The 13,050-nt window shown below is 48.3% G+C and overlaps 4 protein-coding genes across 9 annotated transcripts; 1 reads left to right on the top strand and 3 right to left on the bottom strand.

Annotated features, from left to right (window-relative positions):
• The first annotated feature begins 2,137 nt into the window (after positions 1–2,137).
• Positions 2,138–5,735, top strand: LOC121590518 (prion-like-(Q/N-rich) domain-bearing protein 25). 2 transcript variants are annotated; one of them, XM_041910282.1, is made up of 5 exons: positions 2,141–2,542; positions 4,291–4,440; positions 4,536–4,937; positions 5,025–5,170; positions 5,241–5,735. In XM_041910282.1, the coding sequence occupies exons 1-5, from the start codon at positions 2,374–2,376 to the stop codon at positions 5,454–5,456; spliced, it is 1,083 nt and encodes a 360-aa protein (XP_041766216.1). In that variant the 5' UTR covers positions 2,141–2,373; the 3' UTR covers positions 5,457–5,735. The 2 variants fall into 2 exon arrangements, with proteins under 2 accessions (XP_041766217.1, XP_041766216.1); XM_041910283.1 differs by lacking the exon at positions 4,291–4,440 and having other exon boundaries at positions 2,138–2,542.
• Positions 5,726–9,332, bottom strand: LOC121590515 (major facilitator superfamily domain-containing protein 10). Of its 5 annotated transcripts, XM_041910276.1 has the most exons (6): positions 9,231–9,332; positions 8,831–9,044; positions 7,419–7,880; positions 6,755–7,346; positions 6,494–6,661; positions 5,726–6,418 (listed from the first exon to the last, which is right to left on the bottom strand). In XM_041910276.1, exons 3-6 carry the CDS (start codon positions 7,860–7,862, stop codon positions 6,189–6,191), a joined length of 1,434 nt encoding a protein of 477 aa, XP_041766210.1. In that variant the 5' UTR covers positions 7,863–7,880; positions 8,831–9,044; positions 9,231–9,332; the 3' UTR covers positions 5,726–6,188. The 5 variants fall into 5 exon arrangements, with proteins under 5 accessions (XP_041766210.1, XP_041766208.1, XP_041766211.1 ...); XM_041910274.1 differs by lacking the exon at positions 8,831–9,044; XM_041910277.1 differs by lacking the exon at positions 9,231–9,332 and having other exon boundaries at positions 8,831–9,089.
• A 107-nt stretch (positions 9,333–9,439) lies between these two features.
• LOC121590523 lies at positions 9,440–11,363 on the bottom strand. The gene is made up of 5 exons (XM_041910291.1): positions 10,524–11,363; positions 10,251–10,427; positions 10,049–10,178; positions 9,616–9,977; positions 9,440–9,548 (listed from the first exon to the last, which is right to left on the bottom strand). The coding sequence occupies exons 1-5, from the start codon at positions 10,591–10,593 to the stop codon at positions 9,493–9,495; spliced, it is 795 nt and encodes a 264-aa protein (XP_041766225.1). The 5' UTR covers positions 10,594–11,363; the 3' UTR covers positions 9,440–9,492.
• A 262-nt stretch (positions 11,364–11,625) lies between these two features.
• Positions 11,626–12,911, bottom strand: LOC121590530 (SAGA-associated factor 11 homolog). Its single transcript, XM_041910300.1, has 2 exons — positions 12,486–12,911; positions 11,626–12,406 (listed from the first exon to the last, which is right to left on the bottom strand). Exons 1-2 carry the CDS (start codon positions 12,844–12,846, stop codon positions 12,219–12,221), a joined length of 549 nt encoding a protein of 182 aa, XP_041766234.1. The 5' UTR covers positions 12,847–12,911; the 3' UTR covers positions 11,626–12,218.
• Between the last annotated feature and the right edge of the window lie 139 nt (positions 12,912–13,050).

The following is a 13,050-nucleotide window of genomic DNA, read 5'->3' on the forward strand; positions in this document are numbered from 1 at the left end:
ATTCCTCCCTCCAACCCCCCTCGGTGAGATAGCGCATCGATCGTTATCATTGCTATCGTTCTCGAGGGGAGGGGGGGGGGGGAGGTACTCCATGGTGACAAACATCAATCTAAGCACGCGTGTATTACCACCTGTTGAGCATTGGACGATTCTGCTTCTGCTTTGGACCTTTGGCCGTGCGCGGGAATACAATCACACCCACCTCTCAGCCGGACAGCCCCGCTCTGTCATCCCTTCTCTCTCTCACACACACGAACCGTTTTGGGTCACTCATTCACAGCCATTCACAGCTTGTTTCCAAAACTATGCTCCGCATTTACCAAAAAGGGATGATGATGATGATGATGTTATCGACGCGTATCGCTTATCATAATCACCATTCGATTGATAAATGGAACCCGTTGGACCCGTGCACGCTTTTGTCCAAGATTGTGTGGACCACGGGGGTGCTGTTGGGTAGCTGGGTACGGTTTCCGCATAGCTTAGTCGCTTGATTTACGCTGTTGTTTTGACTGCACCTTAACCTCCCTTCGCTCGATCTGCTCGATTGACAGTCGTTTAATCACCCCCCCCCCCCCCATCAGGTGGGGGCCCACGCCGGGGCTCTAATCGGAGGCGTATAAGAGTAATTGAATTTCATAAATAGGTACATTGAAGGATCGGCTTGCGATTACATTGGGACATGGGCCAGGGCCAGTGCGTAACATCCTGCCGAGGGCATATTAGAATGTTTCGCCATGGTACGAGCGTGGGCTAATAGGCCTTCATGAGCCTCTACTCCCGGCCCATTAACGCTGGTCATTGGCGATCGATCATCACACAAATTAGCTTATTATTGGTGTATCTGTTTCCCTTCGCTACATGGGGTAAGGCCAAGAGACACCAATACCTTGAAGAAACAAACTATTCCCAACCGAAAGTCGTTTGACTGTCGTACTTTTTGCATAACACTTTTCACAAAACCATTCCAGCGCTTGGCGGCTGTATAATTGGTGTAGCTATTTTCATTTCACTACATTAATTACCATCCGTATTCCCCGCGCCTTTCAAATCTGTTTGTCGCTCGGTCACTGGTAACAAACACCTGATCCCTCTGTTTTGCCTGTTTAATGCTTTCCCCCGTTGTTGGATTGTTGTTGTTGATGATGCTTTTGTCCGGCAAAACTTAATTAATCTCCCTCTCGTCCCCTTCAATGGTCGGTGAAAAGTTGTCAGCCAGTTCATTAAAATGCGATTACACAATGCTGTGTTCTTTTAAGTTTCTATTACAATTTTAAATCACCCTGTTTCCGCTTAGTTCCCATAAATCACAACGGTTTGGTTTGGTTTTTGCAGTCCCCTCTTCTCTCTCTCTCTCTTTCACTCTACCCATTAACCATCGTTCTGTGTTTCTTCATCGTTGCTGTTGCTGCTGGAAACAATGGCATGCTGCGATTGAGGTGGTTCATCATATTCGAGGTTGAACCGTGGTGAGATTCGTGGCTCTTCTTCTTCTACCTCAAATTCGTACCGCCTTTGACTGAAGGCGGTTGACGGTGAAGCGGGTGAGAAGGTAGCGGAGGTGAGTTACAGACCTTACAGACTCCCAAATCCGTATGTATCAACAAATCGTACTGTTGCGAGCTTTTTCTCGGACCAAGCCCCCGGAGGCGGTGTAATTGCCGATTGATTGCACCGTGAAAACACGTTGCCCCTCTTTCCGAGAGGGTCGGTGGGGCATAGTTGGTGGGCCAATAGGCACTATGGCGAATGCGCAGCGGACATGAAATATATTTTAAATGAGAAATATTTTTAAATTACCGATGAAATTTGCAAGATGATTTTATGATCAAGAATTGTGCTTAAAATTTTGTATTTATATTTATTTATAATAATTAAATACATTACAAAAAACTGTGAACTGCATCTTTACCCATAGTTCACCGCACAATAGAGAAGACCAATGAATCGGAATGAGCAACACAACAGCAGCAGCAGCAACCTCCTCCCCCCTTACTGCTGGGAGCGCGGCTGTGAGAGGAAAACTCAACCCCATAGGAGGAAAAAAAGCACGGATTGACCGCGCAATTCCATCACGTTCCATTGTTATTAGCAGCGCACCGTTGAGGGGTGTGTGTGTGTGTGTGTGTATTCTCTTTTTTTTGGGCGTCTCTGCGTTTCCACCACAATCCGCCACTGTTGCCTGCAACATTAGACGCGGAAGCTGCACACCCATCCCCTCCCCACTTGGGTGGAGTGTCTGTGTGACCGGGGCCGCAAAAAGAGAAAATGTGGATCAGTGTGCTATCCGATCCCGCGCCGTGATGTTGTCGGCGCCACGCCGCGATCGTTCCACCACACGCCGTAAAGCGCAATAATACTGCTGTGCGTACCATGTGCACCCTACCATACGCAACCGGTCGGCGGCGCAAACGAGCGCGGACGACGCCCGGAAGTCTGCGGTGGACGTCGGTGGGCGTTGCTGGGCCACTGTTGCTGCTGCTGCTGCCGCTGCTACTGGCCACCATCGGAAGTGTTGTGCAGTGTCAAACGTTTATACGGCGTAAGTGGAAAAATGGGTTTCGCGTTGTGTGGTTGCCGTTGCTGACCCTGAGCGAGTGGGGTTAACCGTTTGGAGTGTTTTTTTCGCGTGGTTTAATACTGCACGGTGTTTTGTTTGTGTGTGTGTTTGGGTGTTTGAAGCATCGGAAGTAAATATTTTCGAAAAAAAAATGTTGATACCATCATACCAATGAAATAGTTTAAACAAATCGGTGTCCATCATAACAAAGTTCACCCTCGTGTTGTTGGTGCAGCGTACAGTACTGGTAAAATGGGCTAAGTAGCTCAAATCTATCAAAATAACGCGTGCAGTTGAAGCAATCCAATATTGACCCGATTGCGCAGTCCCGGCAATGTGTGTGTGTGTGTGTGTGCGATTGAGGGTGTGTTATCGGGATAGGCTATCGCTTGGGTAAAAACCGATTTGTGCCACGCTATGTGCATTAATCATTATTGATTGGCACTTCGGAGGAAATTGATTGGATGGACTAACAATAAAAATTTAAGTGATCGATCCGAAGCGGACTGATTAAAAAATGGCAGTCAAACTGGTGTGGGGGAGTTAAACGGGGGGACTCCGTTCCAGTGACGGTGGTGGTGAGAGGAGTGCAATAAATTTGTATGACTTCATGCGCACGGCTGGTAGCGCAACCAAGGGCCGCTCGCTCACGTGCGAAACGATGTTATCGATGGGCGATTGGGCTAAACGACCGTTGGTAGCGTTTTAAATTCAATAGTTTCTATTAAACAGTACAGAAAATCAGTTCATTTGTGTTGCAAATGACCTAGATTGAACAAAACATTACTCTTCCAGCGAAGAAGAGCAGTGAAGAGAATGCACTTACTATGTTGCCCCAAGACAAACCATCATTTTCGTAGCCTTCGCGGTTCACAAATTAGCTAAAAAGAAAAAAATAATACACACACACACACACACACACACACACACATCCATCTGATCGTAAATGAGGAACACACAAACAAAAACTCCCATTCGTGTATCGATCAGCTTGAATAGCAAAAAGAAGCATCAAAGTAGCATTGACTGCGCCCCCGATACGATTGCGCACTTTAAAGGTGTGGTACCACGCGTATACGCAAATGGCCTTCACGTGCTTCCGCTCGGATGCGCTTACGCTTCTCCCGCGATGGAAGCGGAAGTGAAGTACCCCCCTATTAGGTGGGAGGGTGGGTTGGGAAGGAGCACCACATATGCTGGAGAGAATTCCGAGATTTATCATGCCCGGTTTGCATAACATCGACCGCGGGCAGAGGAATGCTAATGTTGATGCGGTAGCATCATCCCATAGCAGCAGAACAGAGGGAAACCCCCAGAACCCAGAGAAATAGAGTAGGGGGCATTGAGAGGGAGTAAGATTTGGGCAGAGGTACGCCGTATCGAATTGGGGCTAAGTGTACTTGGAAGGTGTTTAGGCAAGTCGAGGGCTTAAGGCTCCCGAACAATGCTACGGTGTTTTATTCCCTCTTGCTTTATGAGTTGGAAGTGTTTGGAGTGCGTTTTGTGTGTGTGTGTGTGTATGCTAAAGTGAGCAGCTAAAGAATGATACATACACGCAATCAAACCACAACAAAAACGCATTCGATTGGGGTTAAAACCCTCTGGTTCGTGTTTTCCGTATGAGGAACAGTTAAACAGTACAATTCCCTTGCACAGCTTCTCCAAACGAGAGGCTGGGTATTGTTTTGGGCATTGCAATGACCATCCCTTCGCCTTCACCTTCACCACAGGAACGGCCAACGTTTGCCGCACGGACGATGAATGTCCGCTGCAGGCGTACTGCGAACGGTACAATTCCGTCCACGAGTATGGCGTGTGTTCGTGCATGGCCGGTTACTTCGCCGTGACAGACAGCAATAACACGCGTCGATGCTTGAGAGGTAACAACATTCACTAACCAATAGCACCCACATCTTAGTTCCTTCGATTAGTTCCATTGCATTCATCGGCACCCTCGAATCTTTCCCCATTCCAGCGGCTACCGATATCGGTGACTACTGCCTACACAACGACCAGTGCCAGTACACGCTCAGCACGGGCAACTCGGAATGCCGCGACAACTCCTGCCAATGCGTGGACGGTGCGCACTACGTCGAGCGGGAGAAGCGCTGCTACAAGACGAGCTACCTGGGCGAGTACTGCCGGCTGACGAACAACTGCATCGGCAACGATACGTACTGCCGGGACGGGATCTGCGTGTGCACCCCGGGCAAGCATCCGAACGCGGACCGCAACCGCTGCCTGCATGATGCGAAGCTGGGCGACCAGTGCTTCCGGGACGAGGAATGCGTGACGGACAATTCGCGCTGCGCGCAGGAGATCTGTACGTGCCGCGTCAGTCACGTGCTGAACGAGCAGCGCAATCGGTGTTTGCCCAGTACGTAAGCCGCTCTTTAGGCGTGTTGCTCTGATTCGTTCGATATGGTATGGAAATTACAATAATTTCCGTTCTGATTTTCCGCAGTTGCGAGCAAAATTTACGACCTTTGCGAGGAAAACATACAGTGTTTGTACAACATTCCACACTCCCAGTGCCGCATCACCACCGGGACGGACGGTATAACGGCGGGCCGGTGCACCTGTGCCAGCCGATTCCACGAGGCAGGATTTGTATGTATACAGTTGATTCATTCCCGGTCATTAGACGATTGTTTTGTAAAATGCTTCATCCATCCTCCAGAAATGTGTTTCATCGGTACACTTGAACGGGATTTGTGAGGTGAACGATAATTGCATCGATCGCGACACGGGCTGCTATCATGGACGGTGCCGCTGCATAGATCACATGATCGAGGTGGATGGCATTTGCTCCGGTGCTGCAACGTTCCGGCCAAACAGTTTAGCGCATGGGCTAGTACTTGTTACCGTGCTGGGTATACTGTACGGTATTAGCTGACCATGACGCAGCTGCGCACACGTACACCAAAAATTCTCTTTCCAAAACAATCTCCTTTAGTATCTAGAACTTAACATACTCAGTGAACGGCTTGAAAAAACGACCTTGCATTCCATCCTAATGTACTGGTAGCCTCACCTCAACCTCATGCTTGGACCAAAATGGAAAACCAATGAACCCCTTGGGCGTGCTTAACACTGTTACTGATTGGCCAGTTTCGAACATGTTTTATAATAGATTATGGTATTTAAATAATAAACACGTTGATGTAAGTGAAAAGTTTTCTTTTTATGTGTTGTCGCGTGTTGTTTGATTGTTTCACTGCATCGCTTAAACTATTTCACTATACTGGTTATATTGCTACTATCCATCGCAAACTCAACTGGTGTTGAAGATTGTCTCTTCCTTTCTTCCCTTCTTCACTTCCACTATATTGCACCTATTTCGCAACGCGCTTTGCTCTACGTTTTGTAGATGCAATTTTTGTTTGCTAAATCCTTTCACAGAGCAATACTCTTCTAGTCGAATACATCGGAGATTCGAAACCCCAAATGCGGCCAACTGTAGCCACAGGTCGGTAAAAAGGAGTTTACAGAATACTGTAAAAAATATCAATACAGGTTGTTGTTGCCTTATAAATACAATGTATACACTATAACAACACAAAAAAAAACGACGGAATAGAAAAAGAAGGACACAAACTGACGCAACGCGGTGGGTTGGCAGGAGCATTCACAGCTTTAAGTACTGCAGCATCAGTGCGGGCCACAGTAGCAGTATGCCGCCGGCGATGTAAGTAAACCGAGCACCGACGCTCCAGAACGCCATCGAGGCCACGATAGGGCCGACAGCCCGGGCGAGAGCTCCCAGCGATCGGAACACTCCCAGCACAGTTCCCTTCTGATGAAAGTCACCGTACTTGGAGGTGATTGTGGTCATGCAAGTGACTACAAACGCGGTGGCTAAAAAAAGGGAATGCAGATGAAGAGTTAGTAAAACAAGCCAATTGTGAGGCAGTTGAGGCAAGGGGGGCTTACAGATGGCGAATAGTATCATGCCCAGGTAGAGCACTGGAGACGACTCGGCCAAACCGACGATGATGAAGGCGGGAATGATTAAATACAGGCCAAACACGGCGGAAGTCTTTACCAGTCGGTCGGGAAGCCGGCGTACAACGGAACCTTGCAGTAGCGCCATCAGTACACCTGAGGGAAAGGGGAAAGAAAATGTCACACAATGTTAAAATAAATCTCTTGAATTTAGGTCTTACCACGCTACACAAACAACCCACCACGTACCTGTGGTAAGGAACATTTTCGCCTGATCGATCGAGGTGTAGCCAAACTTGTGGTACATCAAGAACGTCACCGTAAACTCGAGCCCGGAGTACAGGAACAGGTAAAGAAAGTACGTCACGCCCAGCCGCCTGAGCGAGCGCACATCCTTCTGGGACAGATTTTCCACCGCGGAAAAGCGAAACAACGCTCTAATACTGATGTGATCGATCGCATGCGACAGCGAGTTGATGATGCGCGTGGATCGTTTCTCCTTCGGCAGCGTTTCCTTCAGGCAGAGCACCAGAAACAGTATGTCGGCGACGGCCAGCAGCATCGCAAACATGGCCGGCGCGAAGAACCACAGCGTGCCGGTTTTGTCCGAGAAGCGGGAAAACGTCGCCCCGATCATGGGACCCGCTATGAAGCCGAGCGAAAAGGCAATCCCCACCAGGGCCATCGCCTTGCCGCGGTTCTGCTGGTTCGACACGTCCGTTATCACGGCCATACAGAGCGAAACGTTGCCCTTGCTGATGCCACCGACGAACCGTGCTATCACAAACAGCAGGAACGATTCCGAGTACGCCCAAATGCCGTACGAAGCGGCAATGCCGGTCTGTAAAGGTGGGTGGAAAAAGGAAACCATTAACGATTTGCGCCGTTCGAACGCTTTCACCTTTCACCTTACCGCGCACAGCAGCATCAGTGGTTTGCGCCCGTAGTAATCGGACAGCGCACCGACGATGGGACTGCTCAGGAACTGCAGAAAGCTAAACATCGAGCCGAGCGCTCCCCCGAACAGGACGCTGGTGAAGCGTTCCGGCGCACCGATCCACAGCTGAAATTGCTTAATACTGTTGGCCAGGTAACCGTACAGCTGGTTGTCGTTCTTCCGATAGTACTCGAGCAGGGACGGAAGCAGCGGCAGTATCATCGTGAACGCCAGCAGATCCAGCAGCAGCGACACGAATATGATGTACGCCGTCCGGTGGGTGCGCGTGATTTCGGTGATCGTTTTCGCCGATTCCGGTACCTTCTCATGTTTGGGCGCGGGCTTCAGATTGTTGCTTATGTTGTGAGAGGTGCTCGCCACGACGGAGCGCTTTTTCAGTTCATCCAGATTGTACGTCATCGTGCTGGTGCTGGTGGGCTGGAACAGAAGCGTGGAAGAAACATATGGAAAGGGTGTTGATGAATTATGTTTTTGCGGCTTTCTCGCCAGCTTCACGACACGTGGACATGCCCACTCGATCCAGCACAATCACCTTGTATCACAATTTGCGACTGCTAGTGGCAGAAATACAGCAGAAAACTATAAGCACACCCGGTGGCGAAATACTGCGCACGTTAAAGGCTTATGTTGGGCACGACTGCGAAGCACAACCCCACTACACTATTGCGCGGTAAGTGTCTCACTATTTTCCCTGCAAACCAATAAGGACCGAACGCGTGTCCGCTACGACACCGTGCCTCACGACCGTACACGATCGCAAGATGGTATTAAAACAGCTGCGTAAGATGCCAAGAAACCAACACACTGGCGCAAATACACACGACGATCACGCTGGATCACAGCAGGCTATGGTGCCGCCGTACTTTCACTTTTACCACCACCAGACTCGTTTTGCTGCTGCTGCTGCTGCTGCCGATCGGCTCACGATCCCGAGAAAGCCTCCGTCAATGTCTGCCTGCGACCCGCGCACTCGGGGAAGCATCGATCTGTGTCGTTCAACCGTGAAGCTGTGTATAGGTTTCGTTGTAGTGGTGAAGATTTCGGTCAAAGATGCTGTGTGAGGGTCGGTTCGCACGCGTGTCGGGTCGGCCGAAAATTAGCAATGCTGACAGTAGGGCTTCATGGCGTCAGTACAGAACGGCTGTATGGGCGGCATTATCAGCGGATGTGGCCAACCATTCGTAGCACTAATCAACTCGTTGACGATAAAACAAATAATCACTTGTATGTGCCGCCTGTTGGGTGTGTGCTCGGTGCTGTAGATACGGACGCCCTTCATTGTCTGTGGGTGCCATTGTGGGGGCCCAGTGTCGTAATTTCCCTCTCCCCCACCATCCCCCGTAATGTTAGATACTATTCATCATTACCTGCTAAGCTCATGGTGTGAGTGTGTGTGGGATTGTCCGGGAATTATGCTACTGCACAGAGGGAAACATTGTTTTGCTGCGTATTGTTTGCGAGTCACAACAAACCTTGACAGCGATGCACCGGGTGTCTGACACCTGGTGGCCGGTGCCGGAGGTTGACAGTTGATAAATTGAATTTTCTTGAAATCCGGTAATTTTTAAAGAGCATTCAAAACTGATCTTCCATTTGAATGTTTAGACACGTGAAAAATGCATTTAGTAGCGAAAAATTAATACACAATTGAATCGGAAACTGATTACCTCAGTGAATCTAAATTTGAATTTTAAGGCTTTTTCAAAATACTTGAGTTCTTCTAAATGGTGATATTAATAAAATAATGATAGAACAAATAAGACTTACCTTGACCATGGGCAGGACCTTAGGATTCTGTATTATTATTCCAGAATAGTTCACAATGTTATAAGTTTATTCACAATGTTCACAATGTTATAGTAAGAAAACTGCATAACTATCCTAAAGTTAACAGAAAAGTAGAACCTTCTATAGTTGATCAGTAAAACCTGACCTGTCTTCGTCACCGTCTGAGGGGTTACTGTAAGATTTGTTAAGTATCACTAATATGCACACAACACACCCTTGATTTATTCATCAATTCCAAAACTCAGAGCTCAGAGGTGGTACAACCAGCCGATTCTTCTGTTTGAAGCATGGGAAGATCTAAAACAAATGAAGATGAATACTGGAATAAAATTTACAATAAAATAAACACAGTAAAACAACAAACCTTTACGCATTCCGTGCATCGATACGACGACTCGAAACAGTTCAAAGTCTGGCATCAGGACGATTCGGAGCAGTATTATCGCTAACCCAAACACAGTAGCACCGACCCAGATCCAGGAGAATGCCAGCGTTAGGAAAAAGTTCTTATCCACCTGCACCAGCGCCGCAGTGTCCTGGACTAATGAAAAGTAAAGTATCAACCGGGCGCAGCTCATACCCTGAACGGAGTCCACCTTCTGAAACTCGGCACAAAGATGCCTCAGGCCCTGGGTGATGAAACTCGCCGTTAGGAGCGACACTACTGTGCAGCCTAGGAAAAATATCAATGACGGAAACACTATCCGCCAGGGTTGTGGAAGAATTCTGCAGAAAAAAAGGTGAGCAATATAAATGCACTACGTTGGCTTCCCGGTCTTTTCACCGGCTTAACTTACCCTCCTGGGCCGTGCACTAGGAAAAGAGCTAACCATATCGTACAACAGATTCCTTGGAAGAGTGGCATGTTTTTGAGGGTCTCACAGTACAACCCACTGTTCCAATTGCTCCAATATTCATCGATGCCATCTGGTGGAAACGATGAAAAAAATGATCAATCAAAGTAGGTGTGTTAGCTTGAGGCATTGAGGGTTGCATTACATTGAACAGCCGTTTGGTTCGTTCCGGTATCGGAGCCATTCTCGACTGCTATCGGCACAAAATGTAGGTTTGCTTTTAGCAAACAATGGTGTTTGTAGTCCGCAATTAGACCGTGCAAACTGAAACTAACCACCAAGCACGATGACACAATCATCAGCAACGAAAACACGGTACAGGCTGAAAGGACGAAACGATAAGATAAGTGCCACAAGTGGTTTGAAGTACAGTCCATGCGAAAAAGATTTACAAACAGTTGCACCAGCTTCCACTTACACTTCCAGCGCGGATTTACTTTGGACGGTTCCTTTTCCACGATACGATGATGGGAGCACAGAATCGTCATGGTTCCGGTCACGTTCTGTGCGATTTTCACTCCACCAACGTTGATTTAATGCGAACGAAGCGCACCACACAACCACCGACCGACGTTTGGATTTCTTGTTTTCTTTTCTCTCTCCCTTGTGGCACTACACACCCAGCACAGCCTGCCGAATCGACCATAAACACAGCTGCACAACCATGAATAAATTAAAACTCGCCCGTCCTTGAGTTCGTTCGGATTTAAGCTATGTATGCATTCCGGTGCGACTTAGAAATAACGCATTACCTCATTGCGTATGCTTCGGCGGGTAAGTTATGATCTCATCATAACACAACATCGTACGCGGGCACGTTCGTATGAATCATGTTGCAAACCACACGGATATGGATGGATAACTGGCGACGATCTTGGACGGGAAGCAACCCTAAACTAAACTGGTTCTTCGACGGGTTGCTTGGAGAAGAAGTGACATTTTCGAAAAAAAAAGACACTAACCACGGCTTTCGGTGTTTCTGACCCGCTCTCGGTTTACTTTATCGTAGTATGCCGGATATGGAAGCCATAGTAACGAACCTCTGTACCGTGTGCGTCTGGATCAAACTGTACCGCGGAACAACGCGCCAAACACCAACCCCTTTTGCGCGCACCCTATTGCCGTGAGAGTGTGTGAGAGAGAGCGAGACGGTGAGCATGTAAAATCAGCGCGAGAGCGATGGCGGTCGGGCGTCAAACTGTGCGATCGCGGTTTTACGAATGCACACACGCACACGCTGGATGAGTTGAGAGAAAATAACGCAAAATAAAAAGTAAACAAACCGTACTCGGCGGTTTTTGGAAGCCTGTCCATCTGGTAGAACGATCGTAAAAATAAACTACACATCAATTCGGGATATTAATTTACGGGCCGTGCGGTCGCGACACACTCGCACACAGTCTGCACTTGATCTATTTACGTTGAGGGGGCGAACGCGCGTCATACAGCCTCGATGGACTTGGAGATGCGGTACGCGAGAGGTTCGCGCAGTACGCGTCGATCGAATGATTTAGCAGCGTGATTCGTACAGGAAATGATGGATCGTATCAGTGTAAAAATCTTCTTTTATTTACATGGAACGGTTATTCACACTACAGCGAAAGTTTAAACGTACATTATAAGCTCCCCGGTTGGCGCTAGATATAGAAAATCGAGCGAGGAGTGTGTGAATTACGTTTACATTATTAATCCATTTCAGCTAGCCTAGGTAGTGTGTTTAAGATATACTATTACTTGGAAGTTGGGGTTTCAATTCACCTGCCCCTGCCACGTTTATAGGATACTACGGTGGTTCCACATCGGCGTGCGTTACCACGAACGCGACGCTTACTAGGTAAAACCACCAGTTGTGGAGTTCATTTGGCAATTTAACATTGCAGAAAGTGCAAGTACAATATCATCGCCGAGATTCAACCGAACCGTGTTCGTTCTACTGAGGTCCAGCATTCGATGGATAGGGAGGTCAAGTCATGTGACTGGTTTGGAATGCATCACACATTCGCGCTTTCTTCGTAGGGGTTGCTGATGCCGGTGGCGGGTTTTTTGTCCCGCAAACATCTCAGCCGTCTCCAGGAGAACTTGCCGCTAATCAACCCCGTACGTGCACCTACTTTCATGAGGTTTTGCCATTTTTCTTGCTCCCATTAGTGCGCACCTGCGAGATCTTCTTTTTGCGCTTCTCTCCCGACCAGTCCGCGTCGTCTTCGTCGTCCTCGTCGCCACCGAAATAATTGCCAGTTCCCACGTCACGTGTGTTCGCGATGCGTCTGCTTGCGATGCGTGATGAGTTTCTTCCCATACCTAAAAATACGTAAACGAATGCATTGCCATGCCAGACTCGCCGAACTGCTGCGTACGGAGGATGCGGATGCGTCCTTACCCATGCACTTTTCCAGATGTGGAGCAAATCGCGACGCGGCTACGATGCGATTACAGTTCGGACAGTGGCAGTCGATGGCTTTCTTGGTGTTGGACGAACCGAACACGTCCGTATCGGGCTGGTCGACGATCGTGTACGGTTTGCTGTCCTCCGGCTCACCCTCGACGGCGGCGCCGGAACCCGTCTTGTTTGCGTGGTGCACCTCGTACGCGATGCCGAGGATTGTTTCGTCCACGAGCGATTCGTACAGATAGTTGGCAGCCTTTTCTCTCGTCTCCGGATCGCTCATAAACCGGCGAAACTCGCGCTTTAGCTCCTGCTCGTCGACATATTCTATGTGAATTCCGTCGTTTTCGCTCATTCTGCCGGCGTAAACTGTGCGTAGAGCGATGCCGCTGGAACTTGACTAAAAAGTAAACAACAAAACCATCCAGCTGCTGACGGTGGTACAGCCGTTGCGGTCATCATCTCTAACTTAACGATGACAAATATTGGAAAAAAAATTCAAAAAATGCAGCCAAATAAATTTTATATTTTGGATTCTTTTTCTTCTATAAAATTACAT

The sequence above is a fragment of the Anopheles merus genome, chromosome 2R (genome assembly GCF_017562075.2).
Source record: "Anopheles merus strain MAF chromosome 2R, AmerM5.1, whole genome shotgun sequence".
NCBI classification, from domain to species: Eukaryota; Metazoa; Arthropoda; class Insecta; order Diptera; family Culicidae; genus Anopheles; species Anopheles merus.

Bases quoted from the DNA above. Each gene is read 5' to 3' on its own strand.
- LOC121590523 (XM_041910291.1), bottom strand. From the start codon at position 10,593: ATGACGATTCTGTGCTCCCATCATCGTATCGTGGAAAAGGAACCGTCC. The intron at 9,978-10,048 runs GTAAGTTAAGCC...TTTTTTCTGCAG, and splicing joins CTAGTGCACGGCCCAGGAGG to AATTCTTCCACAACCCTGGC. The intron at 9,549-9,615 runs GTTTGTTGTTTT...CATTTGTTTTAG, and splicing joins GATGCACGGAATGCGTAAAG to ATCTTCCCATGCTTCAAACA.
- LOC121590515 (XM_041910274.1), bottom strand. The intron at 7,347-7,418 runs GTAAGGTGAAAG...CCACCTTTACAG, and splicing joins CACTGATGCTGCTGTGCGCG to ACCGGCATTGCCGCTTCGTA. The intron at 6,419-6,493 runs GTAAGCCCCCCT...CCCTTTTTTTAG, and splicing joins CATGATACTATTCGCCATCT to CCACCGCGTTTGTAGTCACT.
- LOC121590518 (XM_041910282.1), top strand. From the start codon at position 2,374: ATGTGCACCCTACCATACGCAACCGGTCGGCGGCGCAAACGAGCGCGG. The intron at 4,441-4,535 runs GTAACAACATTC...TCCCCATTCCAG, and splicing joins CACGCGTCGATGCTTGAGAG to CGGCTACCGATATCGGTGAC. The intron at 5,171-5,240 runs GTATGTATACAG...TCCATCCTCCAG, and splicing joins GATTCCACGAGGCAGGATTT to AAATGTGTTTCATCGGTACA.
- LOC121590530 (XM_041910300.1), bottom strand. From the start codon at position 12,846: ATGAGCGAAAACGACGGAATTCACATAGAATATGTCGACGAGCAGGAG. The intron at 12,407-12,485 runs GTAAGGACGCAT...ACGTATTTTTAG, and splicing joins ACATCTGGAAAAGTGCATGG to GTATGGGAAGAAACTCATCA.